The following is a 22,858-nucleotide window of genomic DNA, read 5'->3' on the forward strand; positions in this document are numbered from 1 at the left end:
CTGCTCTGTAGAACTGATTATAATGTGAATCCTATTCTTTCACTCCTGCCACAATCAGTCTCTTCTAAGCTCAGCATTCAGCTCAAAACATAGGCAACCTTCCACATCATGGTCTTTACCAGAGACACAAGGCAGGGCCTACCTACTCTTTGAGCTTCTGTTCCTGATAGAAGCAGAATTTATCTGTCTTTCAATTAGGTGCTACCTGGTCTGAAGTATGATGAATTTTCTAGAAAGAAAGCTACCCTCAGGTTAAAATTTGTTTGTCCATATTAAACAACTCAATAAAAAAATTAATGAGAATGAATGAGGCTTAATCATGTCCTTTAAGCAAACTGAATTGTAAGGTGGAAATGAGGTAACAGCTGCTACCTGGGCATTTGAAAACAACCATCAGGCTATGTCTTCATGTGCTATACTCAGACTGCCTTTTAGTACCAGAAATCTGCTCACCCTATAGAATTAGGCTTTTGTTGAATTTAATCTTTTCTCTCATGATTTTTTGTTGCTGTTGAGGCTGATCTTATACTGCCCTAGGTTGACTTCTAGCTTAGTGCTGTATCAAAGGATGACCTTGTACTACTACTGATCTTCCTCTCTCTACCTTCCAAGAGCTGGATTTACACCACCACACTGAGGAAACTCAATTACTTTTAAATAATGAATTAAAGTCAATTTTATGTAAGTGAAAAAAATTAAGGCACTGGTGAACTGGAGTGAAAGTAAAATATTTGTGTAGCATACACATGGTCCTATGACTGCCATCTGAAAGACCCAACAAGCAGCTGAAAGAGTCACATGCAGATATTTGCACCCAACCAATGGACAGAAGCAGCTGAGCCCTGTTGTTTAATTAGGGAAGGTTGAAAGAAGCTGAGGAGAAGGGTGGCCCTGTAGGAGGACCAGCAGTCTCAATTAATCTGGATCCCCGATCTCTCTCAAACACTGGACCACCAAACAGACAGCACACACCAGCTGATATGAGGCCCCCCAACATACATACAGTAGAGAACTTCCGGGTCTGTGTTCATTCAGAGATGATGCGCCTAACCCTCAAGACACTGGAGGCCCAAAGGAGTTTAGAGGTTAGGTGGGGTGGGGGGTGGGGGCATCCTCGTGGGGTGGGGAGGAGGTGTGGGATGTGGAGCAGACAGAGGGCAGATGGGGGGTAGGGAATGGAATATGGAGTGTAAGAAATAAATTTAAAATAATATTAAATTAATAATTAAAAAAGAACTGCAAAACAACCACCACCAAGTGCTTTGAGTTACTTTCAAATATGTATCACTAAAAGATTTCATAAAGGAGTATTGTATTTCTAAAGACCAGAAGCAAATTTCCAAGCATTCTTTCTACTGACAGCATTCTACCTCTAAATAGCTTGTAGCTAACTAAGAGTGAGCCCAACGTATTTCCTACTGTATTCTTAAAACCTAAGCTCAAATACAGCAAATTTCACAACTGGTTAGCTAACAGGTTTTATAATGTGTGCTGGAAAACCATTTAGGCTCTCACCTAAGATATATTACTGAAAGATGTAGTCCCTAAACTGAACAAGATGTCAACAGAATTTGGCATACATGAACATGTGACATACACCTTTTAAGAACAGATATGGAAGCAAAGTTGGTCTTTCTTGAGGTATCCACTCATGAATTTTGGGGATAACTAGGTACTCTACAGGAGCCTCTGTTAATGGAAAACTAATGGAAAAAAATCTAAAAGCAATTATGCCAAAGGTTTGCCTTACAAAAATTATGACTTATGAAAACTAAGTGCAAGTTTAAAATGAGGAAACAAAGGCTGATAAGATGGCTCAACAGTTAGGAGCACTGGCTGCTCTTGCAGAGGACTGGGATACAGTTCCCAGCATCCACATGGCAGCTCACAACAGTCTGTAACTACAGTTCCAAGTCATCTGATGCACTTTTCTGCATCCAGACATCAAGCACATATGTGTTATACACACACACATGTGGGCAAAACACTCACCAAAAGTATAAAAATAAAGCTTTGAGTTACCAGTAGGATACAGTCAGTGTTCTATATGTAAAATATTAAATAAAACTGAACCTATTTGAAAAACAGGCTATTCTTAGAGAACACCCTACCTCAAGGCAACACACAATCTTCTTAGAAATTTGTTACAAGACATCTTCACAAACTTCTTCTAAATATTATGCTATGAAACTTAACAAAAAAGGAGACAGGAAGCTTTGGCTAGCAAACATGATTAAAGATAGCTTGTCCCACTAAGAAGAACAATAGCAAATTAAAATCCTTTGCCATTTCTAAGAATGTGCTAAAGAAAAATAAGTTAATAAACACGGATATGAACTGTACTTTAAAATGAAGGACCAGCATTAAGTGGGTGGAAAGATGCTAAAGTGACATCAAATAGGGCTTATTGTACTGCATTAGCATCAGCATTTTAAAGACTTGTATTTTAATCGAAACAAGAATAATACCAAATATTTTGACATTAAGGAATACAAGGTTGACTTTTAAATACATCTATCATACTATTTATAGATTACCAAATTCCTCCATTCTAGTTTTAAACAAAATATTTAACCTTCATGATTTTATCATTAGATGCTATTTTACTGAACCTGTATTATTTTTCAAACTTATAAGCTACCATCTGTTCTTGTCATTAATAATCTAAGAGCTTCTCAATGTATGTGAAGACATAAGTGAAAAAAAACTAGTCTATTTACCAAAATCTTTATTTGCATAATTTGAAAATTGTTTTTTTGAGATGAGACTTGTCAGAAGCAATATGCAAAGCACATTAAGGATCTGAGCAAGCCAGACATTTATGGAAATATTTTCCTGCAGGAATTGGCTTTCGCTAACAGTTCTTAATCAAGGGTAACCCTAGGAGGGAGATAGAGTCAAGTGCTGATTCCTGTCCATGTACTTATCATTGTTATGTACATCGTCTACAGTATGTGGCAGATATTACATTAACACACTAGCTTCTGACTGTCATGAAGCCTTCTGCTTATGAAGCATACTGGTTGTGTTCTAGCAAAGGTCAATTGTACAGAAATGAATTTTAAGGTTTACCTAAATATTTTACTGTAATAATGTACTATGGCTCTTACTAATGAAAAAAGAATAATCTTACTCAGATGAATTATTTCTTGGGGGTGAAGTAGGCCATCCATTAGTAATTTTAAAGAACTTGAGAGAGGCTGATTATTAACTGCCTTTTGCATGCAGGGAGAAAAGTTTGATGTTCTTTTCTTCCAACTGGAGTCAAGCACTTTCAGAGAAAAAAACCCTGATGTCCTACCCTGCCCTACTTCCCTACGGACCCTGTTAATGACATGCCACTCTCCAACAAAACTACTTTTCAGTTGTAAAGTATGTTGAGAAAGATTACAATATCCTTAGAGGTGTCTCACAGAATAGGAGGAAGGGAAACATGAAGGAAATAGCCTATAGAAGGGAAAGTAAGATGGGTGAGGAGAAAGGAAAAACTAGTTGGATCATTTCTGTTTTTTCCATAAAGTATATCTTCAAGCCTTTCAACTTTCTCCATGTAGCTACACATTCTTTCAAGTAATTTGATAAGTAAGGAAGACAAACCATTTATTCTACTATTCTACTGACTCATCATAATGAAAACTGTCACAAGAAGAACAATTAATAACAACTACCTACTACTGTTGCTGGACATACCACCATAAGTACATATACTTCCTGTTCTCTTTTTGTATTGTTGGGGATCCAACACAAGGCATCACACATACTAAGTAAGTAGTCAACCACTAAGCTATAATCACAGCCTATGACATTTTCACAGCAATTATTTTAGCATTGAAACAGTAGTAACTGTTATAAAACTGTCTCATTAAGCTAATTTCAAATGACCTCCAAATGCTACTTTGAATTCTTTGTGAAACTTGAATTGAACCATTATAGAACTCTTTTTTTAAAAAAGATTTATTGATTTATTATATGTAAGTACACTGTAGCTGTCCTCAGATACTCCAGAAGAGGGCATTAGATTTCGTTACGGATGGTTGTGAGCCACCATGTGGTTTCTGGGATTTGAACTCAGGACCTTCGGAAGAGCAGTCGGTGCTCTTAACCACTGAGCTATCTCGCCAGCCCATAACTTTTTTAAGACTTGAAAGCTAGCTAAACTAAACCATCTCTATATGGGACCAGTTCCTTAGAAGAATACTACTAAGTAAGATAATGTGGCAATCTAGATTTGACCCAAGATTCCAAGACTTAGTGTGAATAAACATTCATGTGTGCACATGAATGTGGAGGACAGGTGGGTATCAGGTGACTTGTTCAATCACTCTACCTTATATTTTCCTTGTATTTTATGTGTGCGTGTGTTTTATTTGTATGTCTGTCTGTGCAACACACGTGTATCTTCTGGTACCTGAGGAGGCCAGAAAAGTGTCAGATCTCCTGGATTAGAGTTGCAAACAGTTGTGCACCAACATATAGGTGCTAGAATTAAATCCAGATCCTCTGGAGCAACAGCCAGCGTTCTTGACTGCTAAGCCACTTCTTTATATTTTTAAAACAGAGTCATTCAATGAATGCCATCAAGTTCTGAGTATCTATTTGACCCCATCCTCTAGTACTACAGTTACAAATATAAGCTACTCTACCAGTCTTTTTTTGTGAGGACTGGAGATCTGAACTAAGGTCTTCACATATGCAAACACTTCCCATACAGCCATGTTCCCAGCCCAGGATTCTTAAGAAGCACAAGTCTTGTACAATAGAATCGTTTTACCTGACAAATAACATAGGACACCGTATCACCAGCTTTCACCTTCCTGCCTCCTTGAGAATTTATCCACAGTGCAACATGTACATGAGGTAAGCTTTTTCTATCAGGGTAATCCTGGGGATCCTTTGTCAATGCCTAAAAGACAGAAGAGAGGGAATAAAAACCCCACCAAAATTTAGAATGAAACTTTCTATGCATATATGCATCAAAGATTTTTGCCAGAATCATATATATACATATAACATAATAGTGTGTATGCAGACAACATAGCCATAGAATCTTCCAACAGTTCATCCTCAAGATTTCCCTCTCCATCAATTAGTAACTGGCATAACCACACAGAAGCCTAAGAAATAAATATGTTAATGGGCTTTGCCACATAATATTTGAATATTTAAAATAATCAAGACTCTAGCTCCAGTGTTCTATGTAGCCTTAGAGTTCTCCTCATGTTTGTAATTTTCTCATTTGATTAGTTAGATTGAAGACTAACAGCTACTCTCTCTCACTTAATAATGTTTCTCCAAATCTTCTCTGACTAAAAAACACCCCCCCACACACACACAATGTACCACACAGCACTGAATTTACTCTGAATATCAACATAAGCAATAAGTTTGTAACAGAAAGTGCACACAAGATCTGGAACAGCCCCAGTCAGAAGAAAGCTACTTCCTAACACTGGTATTGTATTGATACAGAAGGAAAACTGGGTAAAATTGTAGATGCCTTAAAAATATGAATCCCAAGAGAAGCACCTAATTGTACTGATACTCACTGTATTCTTTCTACCACCATAGCAAGGTACTTTCACTTGAGAACATTCTTGATGATGCAGTAAAGTCTAGGAACTTTGAGGGGGACAGTTTCCCCTCTGTAGCCCAAGTTGACTTTAGAACTCGGTATGAAAACAGGCTAGCTACAAACATGAGGCAATCCTCCTGCCTAAACTTTCTGAATGCTGGTATTACAAGCATGACCCAGCTTATCTAGCAAGTTAGTAATTCCTAAAGTTTTTAACCTTGAGAACAAGTCTACTATTTTGTATTGATGAAACACAATGAATATACAAAGCATATCTGAAGAATAAAGGTTACTCTAGGAAAACTGTGCAACTATTTGAGTTACAGGCTAAACTAACTGCTATTTACATAGAATGCAATTTTTACTTGAAAGAATGGTAAGAAAACTAGTTATTTTTATTTTGACATGTGAACCAGCAGTTTCTCAATAACAAAAAACCTAAACTAAATAAAACCTGCTACACTTCAAGAAGAAAAAAAAAATCAATCTGACAATAGGTATCATCAAATACAACCTTTCAAGCCCAATGCAAAATTTAGAAAACATGTTTCCACTTCTGAGAACTTGCCAGCTTCCTAATACTGGATATTTCTAATAAAGTAAGAATATTTTAACATGCCTTTAGGCAGTGGACTTGAAATACACTCATTTTAATATCTACATAATTCAGGGAATCAACCAACAATCAATCATTCCACAATGTCATACACTGATAAAATACCCACTCAAAGCTCAATACATAAACTTTATGTAAATAAAGTAAATAAGATAAAAATACATGATACACATGGACAAAGATGGCATACAGCAAACACATTATTCTATACAATGGATATATACTTACAAAAATAAGTAAAAATTTAAACTAAACAGTTTACTGAAATGGTTTTGGACTTCACATCACACATAACATCTAAAAATATACATCTAGAATTCTAATGCAAGATCAAAGAAGAGTCTTTAAGCTATCAAGAAAAATAAATACTTTTGCCTTTTTCTAATTATCTCTATACAATTGAAATTTATTTTTACATATCAGGAAAACCATACTTCACAACAAAATAGGAAGTAGGCAGGAAAGTTCAGATAGTATCTACCAAGATAGATAGTAAAGAGTTTTTGCAAAATGGAAAATGGGAGGCTAGTGAGATTGTTCAGTGATTAAGAACACTTTCCGTTCTTGCCAACGAGGCTTACATCTATCTGCAACTCCAGGTCCAAGAAACTGGATGCCTCTTCTGGCCTATATGGACACAAGACAAGCGTGCAACACGCACAACAGGCCAAATACTCATACTAATGAAATATTACACAACTACGCCATTCCACTAGGTATCTTTACTTTTTAAAAACAAAGTTACTTTTATGTAAAAAAGATGTGATCAAATAAAACTATTTTAGCAATGAATCTATTAGTTTTAGCAAATAAATACCAGCACATCCCAACTGAACAAAAGCTCTTAAATGATTGAACTAACTTTAAGTACAAACTCTTGAGAACAAGGAATTTGAAAACTGATATGGAGTAAAGTAGATCATCAAACATGACTTTGCATGTACTTTCCAAGTAGTATACTTAAGCCATCAGAGTGCCTAGGAAGCTATCCTAATACATTTCATTTTTTTTTTAATCTGGACTATGACTTGAATGAGCAATATTGCATAGACATCTTGGGAAAAAAACAGCTTTATTTAAGAAAATAATTACTTTCAACAAATGACTATTCTTGAGTACAATATTGAGAAATTCTGAACATTATGGAACAGCGTTTCTAATTATGAAATAGAGAATATTCAAAGATTTAGAAAGCTGGATTTAGAAACCATATATACATATGGTATATATACACATACATACATACATACACATACACACACACACACACACACACACACACACACACACGGGATGAGGTGGTAGGACAGCTGATGGGTGATCCCAGTTTGATCTCTAGGATCCACATGGTAGACAGAGAGATCTAGCTCCTTCAAGTTGTCCTCTGGCCTTGTCATGTATGTCATGGTGTATGAAGCCCCCACACTCATACATGTACATATGCACAAGCCTGTGTCACCCCAGCTCCAAGGACATAGACATGCAATTTAAAAATATTTTAAGGGGCCTAGAGAGTGGTTAAGAGCACTGGCTGCTCTTTTGAAGGTCCTCAGTTCAATTCCCAGCAACCACATGGTGGCTCACAACCATCCGTAATGAGATCTGATGCCCTCTTCTGGTGTGTCTGAAGACAGCTACAGTGTACTTAGATATAACAATAAATAAATCTTTAAAAAAATTTAAAAATACAAACAAATAAAAAATATTTTAAATGCACTGTAGTGGTATAAGCTCAAGGTATCCATGACTAGTAAAAAGCAAGATTCAAAGTTTGTTATGATATCTTACAAATACATAAGATTCCAATACTCCAGAAAAATCAAATTTTTTTTCTTTTTTAACAAGGCCTAGAATCTCCACAAAGGTAAATCTCACGACTTTATGTAGGCCTCCATCCTAATCTAACTTGCCATTTTCAAGCTCTACCAACATTATCTACAAAGATAATAAAAACAAACAAACAAAAAAAAAACCCATCATACTTTTCTAATACCATCCACATGTCATTCTTTTTCTATTCCATTCTCCTTTGAAAACAGTAAAATCTAAACTCAGAATTTCCCAAATTTTAAATGATATAAGAATTCAGGTAAATGTTAAAGATTAACAAAATAAAAAAAAACTCACCTTTGATATATGAATAGCTTCCTCTAAACTGAAACAGACCTCTAACCATGATATAATTCATCACAATTTACTATACTTTCAACAACACTACAAAAAGTTAAAAAAAATACTGTCAAACTATGTGGCCTTATCTGGCCTCAAAGACAATAAACAGAAAAGGTGAACCTTAAATAGCCTTTGCCTCCCAAGGGCTGGGTATGCACTACTATATCTAAAAACCCTCTTATCTAGAAATTTTTAAAGGGCTTGAAAGATAGTTTTGTCATTAAATTGTTTAATCCATGACAAGAAAAGCAAACAAAAAAGCAGCCTGATCAGTTGCTAGTACTTGTCATCCTAACACTGGAGAGGCAGAGACAGGCAGCTCCCTGTGACTTCTGCAACTACCAGGCCAGCCAGCCAGCAACCCATTCAATAAGCTCTAAGTCAATGAGATACCAACCTGTCTTAAAAAACAAAAGAGGAGCAAAGAAGATATAGATGGCATAGTACTTTACAAGCAGAAGAAACTGAATTTGACCCCCAAAACCCCATAAAAATGTTGAGTATAGACTTGCCCTTGTAATCTTAGCACTGGGGAGATAGAAGGAAAACAGGTAGATCCCTGGGGTTTCCCATTCAGCTAGCTTGGCCTACCCAGCAAGTTCTGGGCCAGTGAAAGACTATCTCAGAGAAAGTTACAGAAGGTCTGCTGCATTTATCCTGGCACACACACACACACACACACACACACACACACACACACACACACAAAACACACACACAAACACACACACACACACAAAAGGATGGGTTGGGAATTGGGAGAGAGGGAGAAATAGGAAGGGAGAGGGGGATAATATGTAAGACAATGGGCCAGAAAATACTCTGCAAATAATCAAGAGTCTAGCATGGCTTTCCTCTGAGAAGCTCTACCCAGCAGCTGACTCAGACTGATGCAGACAGCCACAGCCAAACAGTAGATGAAGCTTGGGGACTCTTACAGAAGAAGAGGAGGAAGGATTGCAGGCCCCTAAGGGGATAGGAAGCCCACAGGAAAATCAACAAAACCAACTAACCTGGACCCTTGAGGCACTCATTGTCTGAACCACCAACCAAAGAACATACATGGCCTGCACCTAGGCCTCCCTGCACATATGTAGCAGATAGGCAGCTTGGTCTTCATGTGGGTTCCAAACAACAGAGTGAAGGCTATCCAAAAAGCTGTTGCCTGTATGTGAGATATGTTCTTCTACCTGGGCTGTCTTGTCTGGCCTCAGTGGGAGAGGGTGCACCTAGCCTCAAAGAGTCTTGATGTGCCAGGGGAGGGCAATACATGGGGGGGGGGGCGCACACCCACCCAGAAGAGAGGCGATAGGGGAAGAATTGTGTGAGGGTGTACCTGGGAGGGAGCAGTAAGTGGTACATAAAGTGAATGGGGGGGAAGAGAGAGAGAGAGAGAGAGAGAGAGACAGACAGACAGACAGACAGACAGGGGGGAGGGAGAGGGGGAGAGGGGGAGAGGAAGAGGGAGAGAGAGTGAATCAATCAATCAATCAATCAATCAATCAATTTGAAATGAACTAGGTTTTCCTCATTTGACTTACTTCAGCATCTACTACTGTACATGTAAAAGGAATTCCCTATCTGCTAAGTGGATGATTAAACAAGCAAATTCTTTTATACCTCATCAAATTACTATTAGTTATCAACAATTACACTTAAAAAATGGAAAATATAACACTGTGAAATCAGTTTCCATTCTTTTCACATAAAAGAGCACAGGTCACTCTAGAGAGAAGGCTGAGTGATTAAAGAGTGCCTATTGTTCTTACAGAAGACACAATTTCAGTTTCCAGCACTCAAATGACAGCTGACAACTGCCAGTAATTCCAGTTCGGTGATCTGACTTCCTCCTCTGAACTCCTACAGCTCCTTCATGCATGTGATACATATGTATACACTCAGACACATTTAATAAGTAAACTGTAAGATTCACTGCCCTTATTAACATAGTATACATGAAGTATTAACTTTTACTACTAATAGTAACCTCAGCATAAGATAATAATTATTGAATTTGAGCAACTGATACTAGAGATATGATATTATTCTTTTCCTTCTGTTTGGAAATTTAAAGAATAAAAACAAGTAAACTCACTGAAATTGATTCCTGGCCTGTGCAGAGTTCAGTCCCCTTTGCTGGGCTTGGTGCAACATACTTTTAATCTCAGCACTAAGAAGGCAGAGGCAAAGAAATCTGGTTTACCCAGAAAGTTCCAGACAAGCCAGAACTGCACAGTGAGACCCTGTCTTGAAACCAAATGAAAAAATATTAATGTAGACACAGAGATACCACTATATTCTTGACTAATGTTCTTCTTACATACTGTAATATGAGCCAATAAGAGTGTGAGGACACGAATCCTTGTAGATGCATTTGTGGTGTTGTGAATAATATAGTCAGGCTTAGACTGATTCTTTTAAATTTCTCTGTCCCTGGAGCCTCCTGTCACTGACAGCCATGTTTGGAAAAAGACAGACAAAGAACAGCTATAGATGCTGTATTTAGAATACTAAATACTAAAAGAAGAATGATGAACTCATTGATGCTTCTTAGCAAAACACTCTACAGATGCCATCATGTGCATGCACTTCATTATTAATAGTGAAGAGCTAGTGGTAAGGCACATACAGCCCCAGGTGGGATATGTTTATGATATGTAGACATTATAAACGTCTTTGGTTTTTTTTTTAATTAAACACATGATGGTCAGGGTAGAGAAAGAGAAAATTGATCTAAGAATCAATGTAAGTCTTAAGTATATGCTAAGAGTTGTCTTCTCTCCGAAATTCAAATAAAAACAAGTTAAACTCATTGTGAAAGCTTCATATCCACTAATGGTGGTAATATTTTATTTAAAAAATCATCAAAGGAACTATGATGAAAATAGCATGCATATTTTGTTATTATTAACTGATACCACCTTTTCACAAAACAATTTTCCTAGATCCATTCAGATAGGTAGTTGTATCTTTTGATACAAATGTTTTTGTTTTTGTTTTTGTTTTATTTCATGGATTGTACCAGAAAGTAATTCGGGCTGGAGAGATGGCTTAGTGGTTAAGAGTATTGACTGCTCTTCCAGAGGTCCTGAGTTCAATTCCCAGCAACCACATGGTGGCTCACAAGCACCCATAATGAGATCTGATGCCCTCTTCTGGTGTGTCTGAAGACAGCAGCAGTATAGTCACATACATACACACACACACACACAAACACACAGTCTTTTGAAAAAAGAATTCATCTGGATGAAAAATAACAAGTGAACAAAGATGTTCAATGAAGTTATTTACAATAAAATTTAATGAAAAAAAATTAAGTAAACATGTCAGCAAAATAGATGACTAATGTGTTAACTTTGTTTATGAGTGCTAGGAGTCAGACATAGGGACTTGCATATATGATTTTTCACATAATATAGATATAGGTTGGAAAAGATCTCCATATCCATAGTGTGATATTATTTTAAGATGTACAAGTACTTTAGATATAGAGTGGTTACCACTATCTTAATTCTAACTGAATCTGTACCCAAAAATCTTTTGACTACAGATACTAGGCGGATCACCATCTGAGAAGTAACATTTACATACACATTTGGGAGCAGGAACAAAAGGACAAAGACAAGGAGACAGAGGACAGGTAATAGGGAGGAAGGGGGACAGGGAGGAGGAAGAGAGCGGAAGAATGAGTGAAACCATAAGAATGAGTATGAATGAACAGATCTATGCATCAAACAACTATTACTTTACAGGACTATGAAAAAAGGAACATTCTCTAGGCCTTGAGACACAAGCTAATTATGCCATCTGGAAGTAAAAGGGAAAGAGAGGTCATCTGTGGCAGCCATGGCAGTACCTGTGGCTGAGAGAGCTACACTAATGTTCAATCTGTGAGACAGTTGTTAAGGAGCTTTCACCACCAGCTAGAATTTATTTAAATTGCAAGGATGAGGTGGTTCTTCAACTATCTGAAGGAGGAGAAAAACACATGACAGCAGCTGGGCTCAGCAATAAATGCTACATTTACCTTGTTAATTTCAAACTGGCTCACTGGGACACTGCCATTTAGCACATTTTCTCCAATTTCTATTAACCTCTTCTGAATGTTTTCCACAATGGTGTCCCGGCTTTGATCAGAAAGAATCTGGCCAATGACAAAGCTGTATAAAGAAAAAAATACGATTTTTCATCATATGTCATTAACAAAGAAAAGACAGACATCACGTCGCTAGATTGGCATGTGGACAAGAGATTATGCCAAGAGCTATTATGAAGGTTAGTGTCTAAAAGGCAATTTGCATTTTATTTTATGTTTATGAGCAAACGTTTTGCCTACATGTATGTCTGATATCAAATCTGTCTGACATAGGCAAAGGTCAGAAGAAGCTATAGGGTTCTGTGACACTGGAGTTAAGGATGGTTGGTGCTGGAAATGAAACACAGCTCCTCTACAAAAGCAACAAGTGTTCTTAAGCACTAAGCCATCACCCCAATCCCAACTGCTTTGTTTTTAAATATTAACTCTTCTATAACTTTACTTACCTACGAATTCCAGGTCTACCCTTTGACATAGACTACTCATTTATGTAGCGGCTAATGCTTTTATATACAACAGAGAAAAATGTTTGTCATCAGATTTTATGATTATAAAATATAGAAGCGATTATATTCTACCCATAAGTTAAAATTTTAGAAGATAAATGTTATCTTTATTCATAAAGCAACAAGATAGCATATCTGGTATCAAGATAGCATCTCAATCTAAGATGGCTATTTAGCTAGGTAAGAAGAAATATAAAGCTCCAGAAAGAAATTTTAAAAAATCTAAGAGGCTAGAAAATTAGCTCAAAGGTTAAGAGTACATACTTGGCTGGGCAGTGGTGGTACACGCCTTTAATCCCAGCACTGGGGAGGCAGAGGCAGGCAGATTTCTGAGTTCGAGGCCAGCCTGGTCTACAGAGTGAGTTCCAGGACAGCCAGGGCTACACAGAGAAACCCTGTCTCAAAAAAACCAAGAGTACATACTTGTTTTTCCAGAGGACCCAGGTTCAATTGTCAGCACCCACATAACAGCTCACAAATCTAGTTCCTGGAGATCTAATGCCCTTTTCTGGAATCTATGGGCACCAGGCACTAACATAGACATACATCTGGCAAAACACTCATACACATAAAATAATAAACTTTAGTTTATTTTTTAGTTTATTTTAAACTTTTAAGGGGGTAAAAAAATTCCAAAACATAAAACTCTTCTTTTTTTCTTTCAGGATCATTAAAAATTGTTCAATGTTCTAACTTTTAGGCTATCACTCAAAAATTTCATATTATTGTACAAAGTCTCAAGAAAAATAAAGTAGCCAACATTTTATACATTTCTGAGAAAATGCAGATCAGGAGATTGACAGCTGCTTTATAACTTGTCAGAAAAAGAACCCTGACGAAAACATTTGTATAGCTTTAATTACTAATAAATTTCTAACTCAGAGAAATTTGCTTCTATAATTATGCATCTTTCCTTAGAAAACAGAAAGCTAAGGAGAACAATTGACAGCCTACACAAAGTAGTTTCATCTTTGAGTATATTTGGAGCAATGAAGCATTCCAAAGCACATTTCCTAAGACACGAAGCATGGCCTATACTCAGATGAGCACCTTTGCCTAATTAAGAGGAAACAACACTCATTCAATTTCTCAACTTGCAAGCAGGAAGAAGATTGGAAGATAAGTTGAAAATGTTGCTATCTACCTGAAAGTTAAATTAGTACTTTTAAATCTAGCCATCATGGAAAACTTCTGTTTTCAGAACTGATCTAAATCACAATATAGGAATATGTGAAAGATGATATATAATATGTTGAAGTATTAATTTTTCAAATGGGTACTTCATACTTTAATGTGAACACATATTTTTATCATAATCTTTAATTTGCAAGGCTAGTAGATCATGTATTATTACTTCAGAAGTGAACACAGTATTTTAGAACTTGCTCTCAAATTAATCTGAGATTAGTAAGAATCATTTATATACAAATGATATAGAGGAATAAAGTCTACTACATGGCTCAATTTTAATTGCACATTTCAAACTACATAACAGAAAAATCATAAAAATTATGTTTATAATTAGGATCTAGGGATTCAGTATACAACACTTTCAAAAACAGGAATTAAAAAAAAAAAAAAGCACTATCAACAAAATCAGCTCTCTAAGGATCCAGGTGTAAAGATTTATTCTCACCAGGAGATGCTATCTTAAAACCAGTGTCTCTTCTTGTGCAAATTTAGCATTATCTAACTTTTAATCTGTTAAATTTTATTTGTAATATGTAATAGTAACAATAACAACAAAGAGGGAAGTTGTATCCTTATACTTGGCAGACTCATAGACATTTCAATAGCACTTGAATTCTTTAAAAAGAATTTATTTCTTTTTATTTTACATCCATTGGTATTTTGCCTGCATGCATGTCTGTGTGAAGGTGTCAGATCTTAGAATTATAGACAGTTGTGAGCTGCCATTTGGATGGCGAGAATTGAACCCAGTTCTTCTGGAAGAGCCGTAAGTGCTCTTAACTGCTGTGCCATCTCTCCAGCCCCTGCCCTTGGATCTTTTTTTTTTTTTTTAAACAAAAATTCAAAAGACCAACAACAAAAGTAAATAAAAGTTAAACTCACTTTCCAGTGTCCTTGGCAAGATCACACCAGTCTCTTCTAACTATATCTAATCCTTTCAGCTCCTGCTTGGTAATGTAATTCCCATCTGATGTTGGTTCAACAACTAGAGCAGCATATTTCTTTTTCTTCAGCAACAGCAGAGACTTGAAAACAGCATCAATGTCTATTTCAAGCAGTTTGTACAATTTATTCACTTCACTTTTTACCTGTAAAAATTTCAAATACTATTGTCAGATTTTCAAATGCCTAACAGGGAAAAGATGAACATGCTATGAATTCCTGAGTTTTCTTCAATAAAACTTGAAAGCACATAATTAAAAATTATTATTCAACTTATATAACATAGATTTATTTAGTGCACAACTTAAAAACATTAAGATTAAGTAACAGAACAAAAATCAGAACTTAACATCACTTTCCAGTATTTACTGGGAAGACTCGACATCAGAATATCACAGAACTATTGGTTCATAAATTTTTATTGTAGCATTATTGATAATAACTTAGTTATAAAATTAGCCTAGGTGTCCAGCAGAGGTTCAGATAAAAAACATTCATTATACCTATGCATAATGGAATTTTCTAGACATAAAGAATGAAATTATAATGTATGTATAAAATAGATACAACAATAAATTATCAAATTCATCTAGTTAGTTGAGAGACACAGAAAAACAATTATTACACGTCTCCACTCATTTGTAGATTTTAGATTATATATGTATACATCCATACACATATAAAATCATATGATAAGTAGATTATAGAAAGTAGAAACAAAACTAAGAGAACAAAAGGGATTCACTCATATTTAGGGGTACAAGACTATGAGGACCATGGCGAAAAGTACAATATAAACATATATGACAATGTCTGGATAAAACTCATATATACACACACACACACACTGGATACAAACCAATTAAAAATAAAATAAAGATCTGAACAACTTGGGAAGCTGAGGCAAGATGAATTCAATATTGAAGTCAAAGTTCGGTGCTTACAGAGTTCAAGGAGAGCAAGAGCCATATAGCAAGAGTTTATCTTTAAAATTTTTAAAAATTAACAAAGAAACACAAATATTACATATAATTCCACCAAAATAAAGGCTAGGACTGGATCGTTTGACTCCAGGAAATAACTATGGGAAGTTCTTTCTTGAGTCTAAAGACAATGCATATATTTGCCATGAAACTACTGAATTAACAACTACACAGTCCAACTAGTATGTGGGCAAAAACATTATATAGAACTTTGTTAAATAATATCCAAAAATGACATTGGCACATTAAATAACTATGTGCTGACTGAATAACAAAAGCCCTTCTTGCACTCTGCTGACAAGGCCAAGGCACAAATCATCGCGTCTTCTGAAAACTCAAAAGCTTTGCAAGGCCAATAAGGAGTACAAAAGGTCGATGCACTGTACAAGTAGAGAGTACGGTTCAAATCCCACACTTTCCAGTAAGGAAAAATGCTAATTCCTAAGATATTTCCAATTTTAGAATACTGGGACAAAAATCTTAACTACCAATGATTGCTTCTAAATGTTCCTTTGTATTTTCTAATATATTTTAAGTAATCCTATTAAATTAAATGAGTGTTTGTGAGTACACATGTATGTGGAGATAAGTAAATATCCATTCAAACCTCTCTTTGAAATATACCTGAATACTACTAGTTATATATTTCCTTCTGAATGACAATGTGAGAAGTTCTAAAATGACTATACGTAAACTTTTTTTAAACAGGAAAAATGTTATCCATATCTTAAGGAAACCAATTGCCTTTGAATTTTTGTCTCAAAACAAGTAAGAGTGTAAGAAAAATTAAAGAGAATGAGAAATTTAATGACACCACACTTACTATGTTCAAAAGGATACAGGTGCACCTAACACATGAACTTATTGTATTTACTGTGTTAAACACAGAGTTCACAAACCCAAGTTTAAAAAGCAATCATTAAACTATCTCACCTTGTTTCCCAACTTAAATACTTCTTCCAGGTTGGTGCTATTGGTATTTATCATAATTGAATCTGTGTCTCCATAAATAACTTCAAGATTCATCTAAAAAAAGGCAAAAGTATAAAAATTAATAACAAAAACACATGAATTGTTATATAAAATGAAAGTAAAGGTTTCTACTACTAGAAACTATAGGTGCCATTGATGTTTGACAAGTCATGTTACTTACTATCCGTACTATCGGGGCACACAATTGAGGATTAAGCCCTTCACGAACTAGAAATGTAAGTAGTGAAAGATTAAGAAAACCTTTCCAATTTTCTCCTAAAAATGCTGGGAGAATTAATTGTATGCAGTTTCAATCCAAACATAATATGGAATTTGATAAAAATAAGAATAAGCCTAAGAAACAGGGTCTTTTTTTAACCATTGTGACATGTACTTAGTGGTCATGGCAATTTAAGAAGTGAAAAAATGTGGATGTAAAAATTCTAGGGCATAAATATTTATTAAATCCTCAAACAATATTTAGTAGACTATAAATAGTGCCAAAAATCAATAGCAAACAACACTTGAGCAAATAAGTATAAAGGAATGGAAATAAACTCTAATTAACACCATTACTAATTTGCCTGAAATACATACAGGCTTCAAGCAGGAGCTAGCATATCAGTGCTGATACAAGAGAAAAGGCTGTAATCTATTAGGAGGGTTTATAAATGTACACTAGGCATCCTAAAACCCAATTTTCAGTATGTTTTGGTTACACTTTTTCTTGACACAAAACTGTCACCTGGCATATTTAAGACTTGTTTTAGAATGAAAATGTTCAGCATTACCTTCTGTACCATGTCTTTCGTATGCATCAAAATCTAAATAAAACAAAAGTCAACATTAATATATTACAAAATTACAGAGGCATAAACATAGTACAAGAGATTTCCAATTTCTAAGCATCTTTGAAACTCTTGAATATATCACACCAACTACTCTCAAATAACATCATTATAATTTAAGTTTAATCTCTAGGCTGATGCTTAATAGAGAGATGGAATCTGATAAATATCTGTATTTCTATGTGTATTTAATAAACATATATAATAATGTACTCCTTAATAATATGGCAAGGGCCACTTATTCTCAGTACTAATATTTTAATAGGATTACATGATTTTTAAAAAGCTTTATAGCACTTAAAATCTAGCAATTCACACCCATATTCAGAATTTTAAAAGTATTCCATTTAACTTAAAATTATTTTGTAGGCTGAGTTCCTTGAAGATGACTGCATGCCCTGGAGTTAGCCCAGTGCCCAGCAAAATGGTGAATTTCAATAAACAGTATATGAAAACTACTATAGTTAATTATGAATGGGTCTGTTTCCAGGCCCACGTTCGACAGGCTACAAAACATAAAATAATGTACACACAGACAAAAGCAGATGTAAGTTACCTCGAACCTTATCAGAAGCATCATATTTAATATGTGGAAAAACTCTGAAGAAATAATATGATGTACTGAGAACAGAGACAGAGGCAAGGAAATATTAAATCATGTGCAAAATACTATGCTGAGAGCACTTCCCACATTCTATAATTTCTTTCCCCAAGATCTCCAAGAGGTAGCTACTATTTATATCCCCATTTGCTAGCTGCCAAATGAAAAAGAAAGTAATTCCTTTCTCCTAGTCACAGCAAAACAAGGGTACAAAACCAGGCACTCTGGGCTATAGGACAGAAGTCTTAATCACTCCACAGTATTGCCACTCTGGTATTAATCATTGTTTATGCATCTATCTAAATTAGAAGTCTCTTTTCCAGTATGTCGAACAGAAGGATGCCTTCGTTCATTTTTTTCTACCTTGCCAGCTAACTGAAATCCCAAAGTTTCATTTCAGTCTTTGTTGTGCTCCACAGTAAGACAAAGCTTAGTACACAGACAAGAGTACTTGCCTTTGAGCAGATTATACATCTATCCATCACTTCTCATCTCCATTGCCAACTATCTGTTTTTACTACTGTCCAACTTAGTTCAAATGTCCAAAAGTTCTTCATGGCTTCCATAACTTGGGGGGGGGGGGGCGCGTGGTGAATTCTATTAAGCTAAACCACTAGTTTTTATGTGGGCTATATAGTGGAATTACCTGAGGATTCTTAAATAACTAAAGCACTGACGATCAAAATTGTCTCCAGAGCTTGTTCCTGGTATAAAACTCTCCCTGACTCATGTTGAGAACTATTATGCCAGAGTACTGGCTTTCTAAAATTTATTACATGGTGCTATTTTTTTCTATACTAAATAAAACAAACACCAACATACCCCCCACACACACACACACATTCAGTATCTGGCTCAGAATGTCTCTAACCAAAGTTTTGGAAAAGACTTCCAAAGATGATTCTTAAGATTGGTCCAAGAAAACCATGGTAATTCCATTTTGGAGATATTACCATGTAAAAGGCATGAGAATTAGAAGAAAGCCAGTAGTATAGATTGACAGTGAGCAACAAAAGACATCACGGTGATCATGAAGGCCTACGCCAGAAGGTTCAAAGGAACATGGTGAGAAAGCACCTGACTCGCAGGTTTATGTGGTTATTGCTGAATGACATCTGTAAAGTAACTTTTCTTACTGCTTACAATTTGAATGAAACAGGACTAATCTCCTAAAATGTTTTCAAGATCAAGTTGAAATTTTACAACTACATCTAAACCCCAGCTCTACCTGTACAGCTGTTATTTCCGTCACAAAACCTTAGCTGGCCAAGGGAAATTGGGCAGTCTGTGAATAGTTACCATACTACAGGTTCATCTTTTCTTGCCTTCACTCATACAGAGAGATTTCTTGCCCAGTCCTCTGACCATAATTACAATTTATAAAGTTCACCTTAAACTGAATTTTATTCCATAAAGCCTGAGCTTACTGTCCCAGCCTAGAATCTCATTGATCTGTTCTTGCCCGGCTTCTCTAGTAACCAAATGATGCTTTGTACTATTAATGATTATTACCCTCCCCAGTTAGACCACACGTTTCTGGAGGCCCAAGGGCATGTTCACACCTGCAGACCTTAGATTTGACAAGCAATCAAACTGTATGCCAAGTGACTGGCAGGTCCTACAGTAATCTGAATTTGTTTTTCTAATAAACACTAAAATTAAATTATGGAACAATGCAATGTAGAAAATACCCAACAAGTTTTTGGGGGGTGGGTTGGGGAAAGGGAAATAGTGAGATTGGCCTAAGTTAAGCTAATCACAGAGAGGACAAATTGCTTATCAAAGGTTCATCTCCACCTCCTTATAAGACTCAGCTACTCGCATCACATGACCAACTCCATAAACTCCCTAAGTAACTGAGGTAGCTGTTACCTGCAAATGAAGTGACCCAGGATCAATGTCAATTTTCACTACATACTCAGACCCAATTTTTGTTCCTCTTCTTTCATAATGTGCAACAAATCTATGCTATCATCCCGGTGCATGACCTAGCAACTTTCAACATTCACCTCTGTTCTAATCTGCCACAGACTCAATTATTTCCAGGCCTGATCTGAAAGATGCTATCTAAACTATCTTCCCTAGAGGCATAACCCTTTGAGTGATTTGGACTTTGTTGTTGTTGCTGCTGTTACTGGCAAGACAGTACTACAAACTGCTTTTGTCAACTAATACTTTCATTTTAACAACTCACTTATTCTAATGACTAATAATCCATTATAGGAAGAAATCATAATTTATCCAATTGATGTTCTATTCATGAACATAGGTTGTTTAAAATCTTTGCCATTATAAACCATATTGAAATTCCCCCAAGTGAACTTACTGGGTCAATCATTATGTTTTATCATTTTTGAAAAATATAGCCCGCTAAACTCACTATAGAACCTATAATTTTGTATGTAGTTTCTATCACCATGTTCCCCAGTGCTTTCTACCAAGAGCTAGTGACAAAGCCCTCAAGTCAAAGTTCTCATGAGCCTGCGACCACTATCTTCCTGTTTTCCACTAAGCAGCTCTACATGATAGATACTGTAGTAACCTACAGAGTCCAATAGTTACCAAAGTGCTAATAAGCAATACCATCCAAAGGCTTGCTTAGGCCCAAGCCTCAATTCCAACTGCTCAGTGGGGATGGTTCTATTATTGGATACCCAATAAATACAAAACTTAGCATCTAGAAGGCCCAGTACATGGGGACCACTAATGAACAACCTGATGGTGGTGGATGAATGACCCTAAAGGGTAGGTAGTTTCACAAGACCCATGTGACAAATGAGGAAAACTAAGTTGACACTTTACCTCAAGATTTAGAATTATGCTTGACCCAGAGGTTATAGTTCAGTGCCTAGTCTAGAAGCAGGGCCTTTGGATACATTTTCTTCTGTGTTCCCACAGCTTTATTAGAAAAGCCAACCCATATGAATGTCCTAGGAGCTACTAATCATAAACTTCTATGTCACAGGTATTTTCTCCATTGAAGAAATACAGTTGTAAAAATAGCTACTGATATCCAGAAAAATCTACTGGACACAAGGTACAGTGAATACATGATGACTGTTCATAAATTCACTTCAAAGTGACAAGCCTAATATTAAAGCTAGCCACTCTGACAGAAAATCATTTTATAAGCACCATTGGCCAGCAAACAGGGCTGTAAGATTGCTAAATTCATTAATAAGGCAGTCTACAGCTATCTGATTTCACAGCAACACCTGCATATTTAGCTACTCATTACCAATTGGATGATGGAATTTTTTTCAAGCACATTTCAAAAATCTGCCAACTTCAAGTGTAAAAAAATAAACTTTGTGGTTAATTTTTCCCTTAACAAAGTACAGCTGTTGAGAATAATTGTTCAAGATCTTACCCTGTAATGTCAACTGCAGCAGAACAAAGAGTATTTAATTAGCAAATCTATCCAGTAATTCAACACCTATTATATAAAATGCCTTCGTGATTTTATTCAGGATAATTTGCTAAGAGGGTTATTACTGACATTCAGATGGAATTTAAAATTCCTACGCAAGTCGAGTCATAATAGCAGTAATGATCTCCCCAATCAGGAGATTCGGTGTCACACAAGGCTCTCTTGCAATGCAGCAGCCGATATCCTGACTTCTTAATTCCTGGGCTCAGCTCAGTGAGAGCCCTTCATGCCGATATTTCAGTCAGCAATACATCTTTAATGGGACTCTATTAAAATAACTAGAACAAAAATGACTTTTTTTTGGTTAAAAAGAATGACAGCACTGCCATCATATCAATCATTACTGGCTTTGCAGAACAGTGTGCTTAGGGGGAAAGAGGAGGGGGAAAATAGGAAAGGGGTGGGGGTGGGGAAAGCAATAATTAAAATAATATTAAAAGGTATTTTAACCCAAATCTGAGCCTCTAAGGCAGGAGAAAGGTGGTAAAACTAAAAAAGGAAAGTTAAAATTTTTAAAAATGTTTTCTTTTTAAGAATAAAATGGCTTTTTCCTGGAATACACATACAATATGCAGTTTACTAAGCAGAAAGCACAAGTTTTCCATACGGAGGTTAACAACTAACAACAGCAGCAACCTAAGACTACTATTGACATGTATATTTATAGGTTTTCCTAACCTGCCCAGCAGTACACCTTGGTATTTATTTATATTTTCTTTCAAAAGAATACTGTTCTGTGGAAAAGCATTCAAAAGTTATGAAATGTTTTTAGATGTTGTTATAGATTAATAATGTTTATTAACACTAAATAATTGAAAACATCAGCATTTCACAGTTAAAAAAAAGTTTCAAGGTCCTACACTCAATTATGTCTACTATAACAGCCACTAACAAGAAACCCACTTCAATGCACAATCTGTGTTAAAATT

At 35.9% G+C, this 22,858-nt stretch overlaps 1 protein-coding gene across 4 annotated transcripts in view; it reads right to left on the reverse strand.

Moving 5' to 3' along the window:
• The window catches only part of Pola1 (polymerase (DNA directed), alpha 1), a 327,622-nt gene that overhangs the window by 170,942 nt on the left and 133,822 nt on the right, over positions 1-22,858 (reverse strand). For 2 of the 4 annotated variants that reach the window (XM_006527905.4, NM_008892.2), the window contains exons 27-31: positions 17,842-17,874; positions 17,012-17,104; positions 15,036-15,241; positions 12,388-12,520; positions 4,772-4,903 (exon numbers count right to left, since the gene is read on the reverse strand). In XM_006527905.4, coding sequence (XP_006527968.1) covers positions 4,772-4,903; positions 12,388-12,520; positions 15,036-15,241; positions 17,012-17,104; positions 17,842-17,874 — 597 coding nt within the window. Of the gene's footprint in view, positions 1-4,771; positions 4,904-10,455; positions 10,608-12,387; positions 12,521-15,035; positions 15,242-17,011; positions 17,105-17,841; positions 17,875-22,858 lie in introns of those variants that run through there. The other 2 variants (XR_003953001.1, XR_878096.3) reach the window with 2 other exon arrangements.

Source organism: Mus musculus, chromosome X (genome assembly GCF_000001635.26).
Source record: "Mus musculus strain C57BL/6J chromosome X, GRCm38.p6 C57BL/6J".
In the NCBI taxonomy this organism is placed as follows: Eukaryota; Metazoa; Chordata; class Mammalia; order Rodentia; family Muridae; genus Mus; species Mus musculus.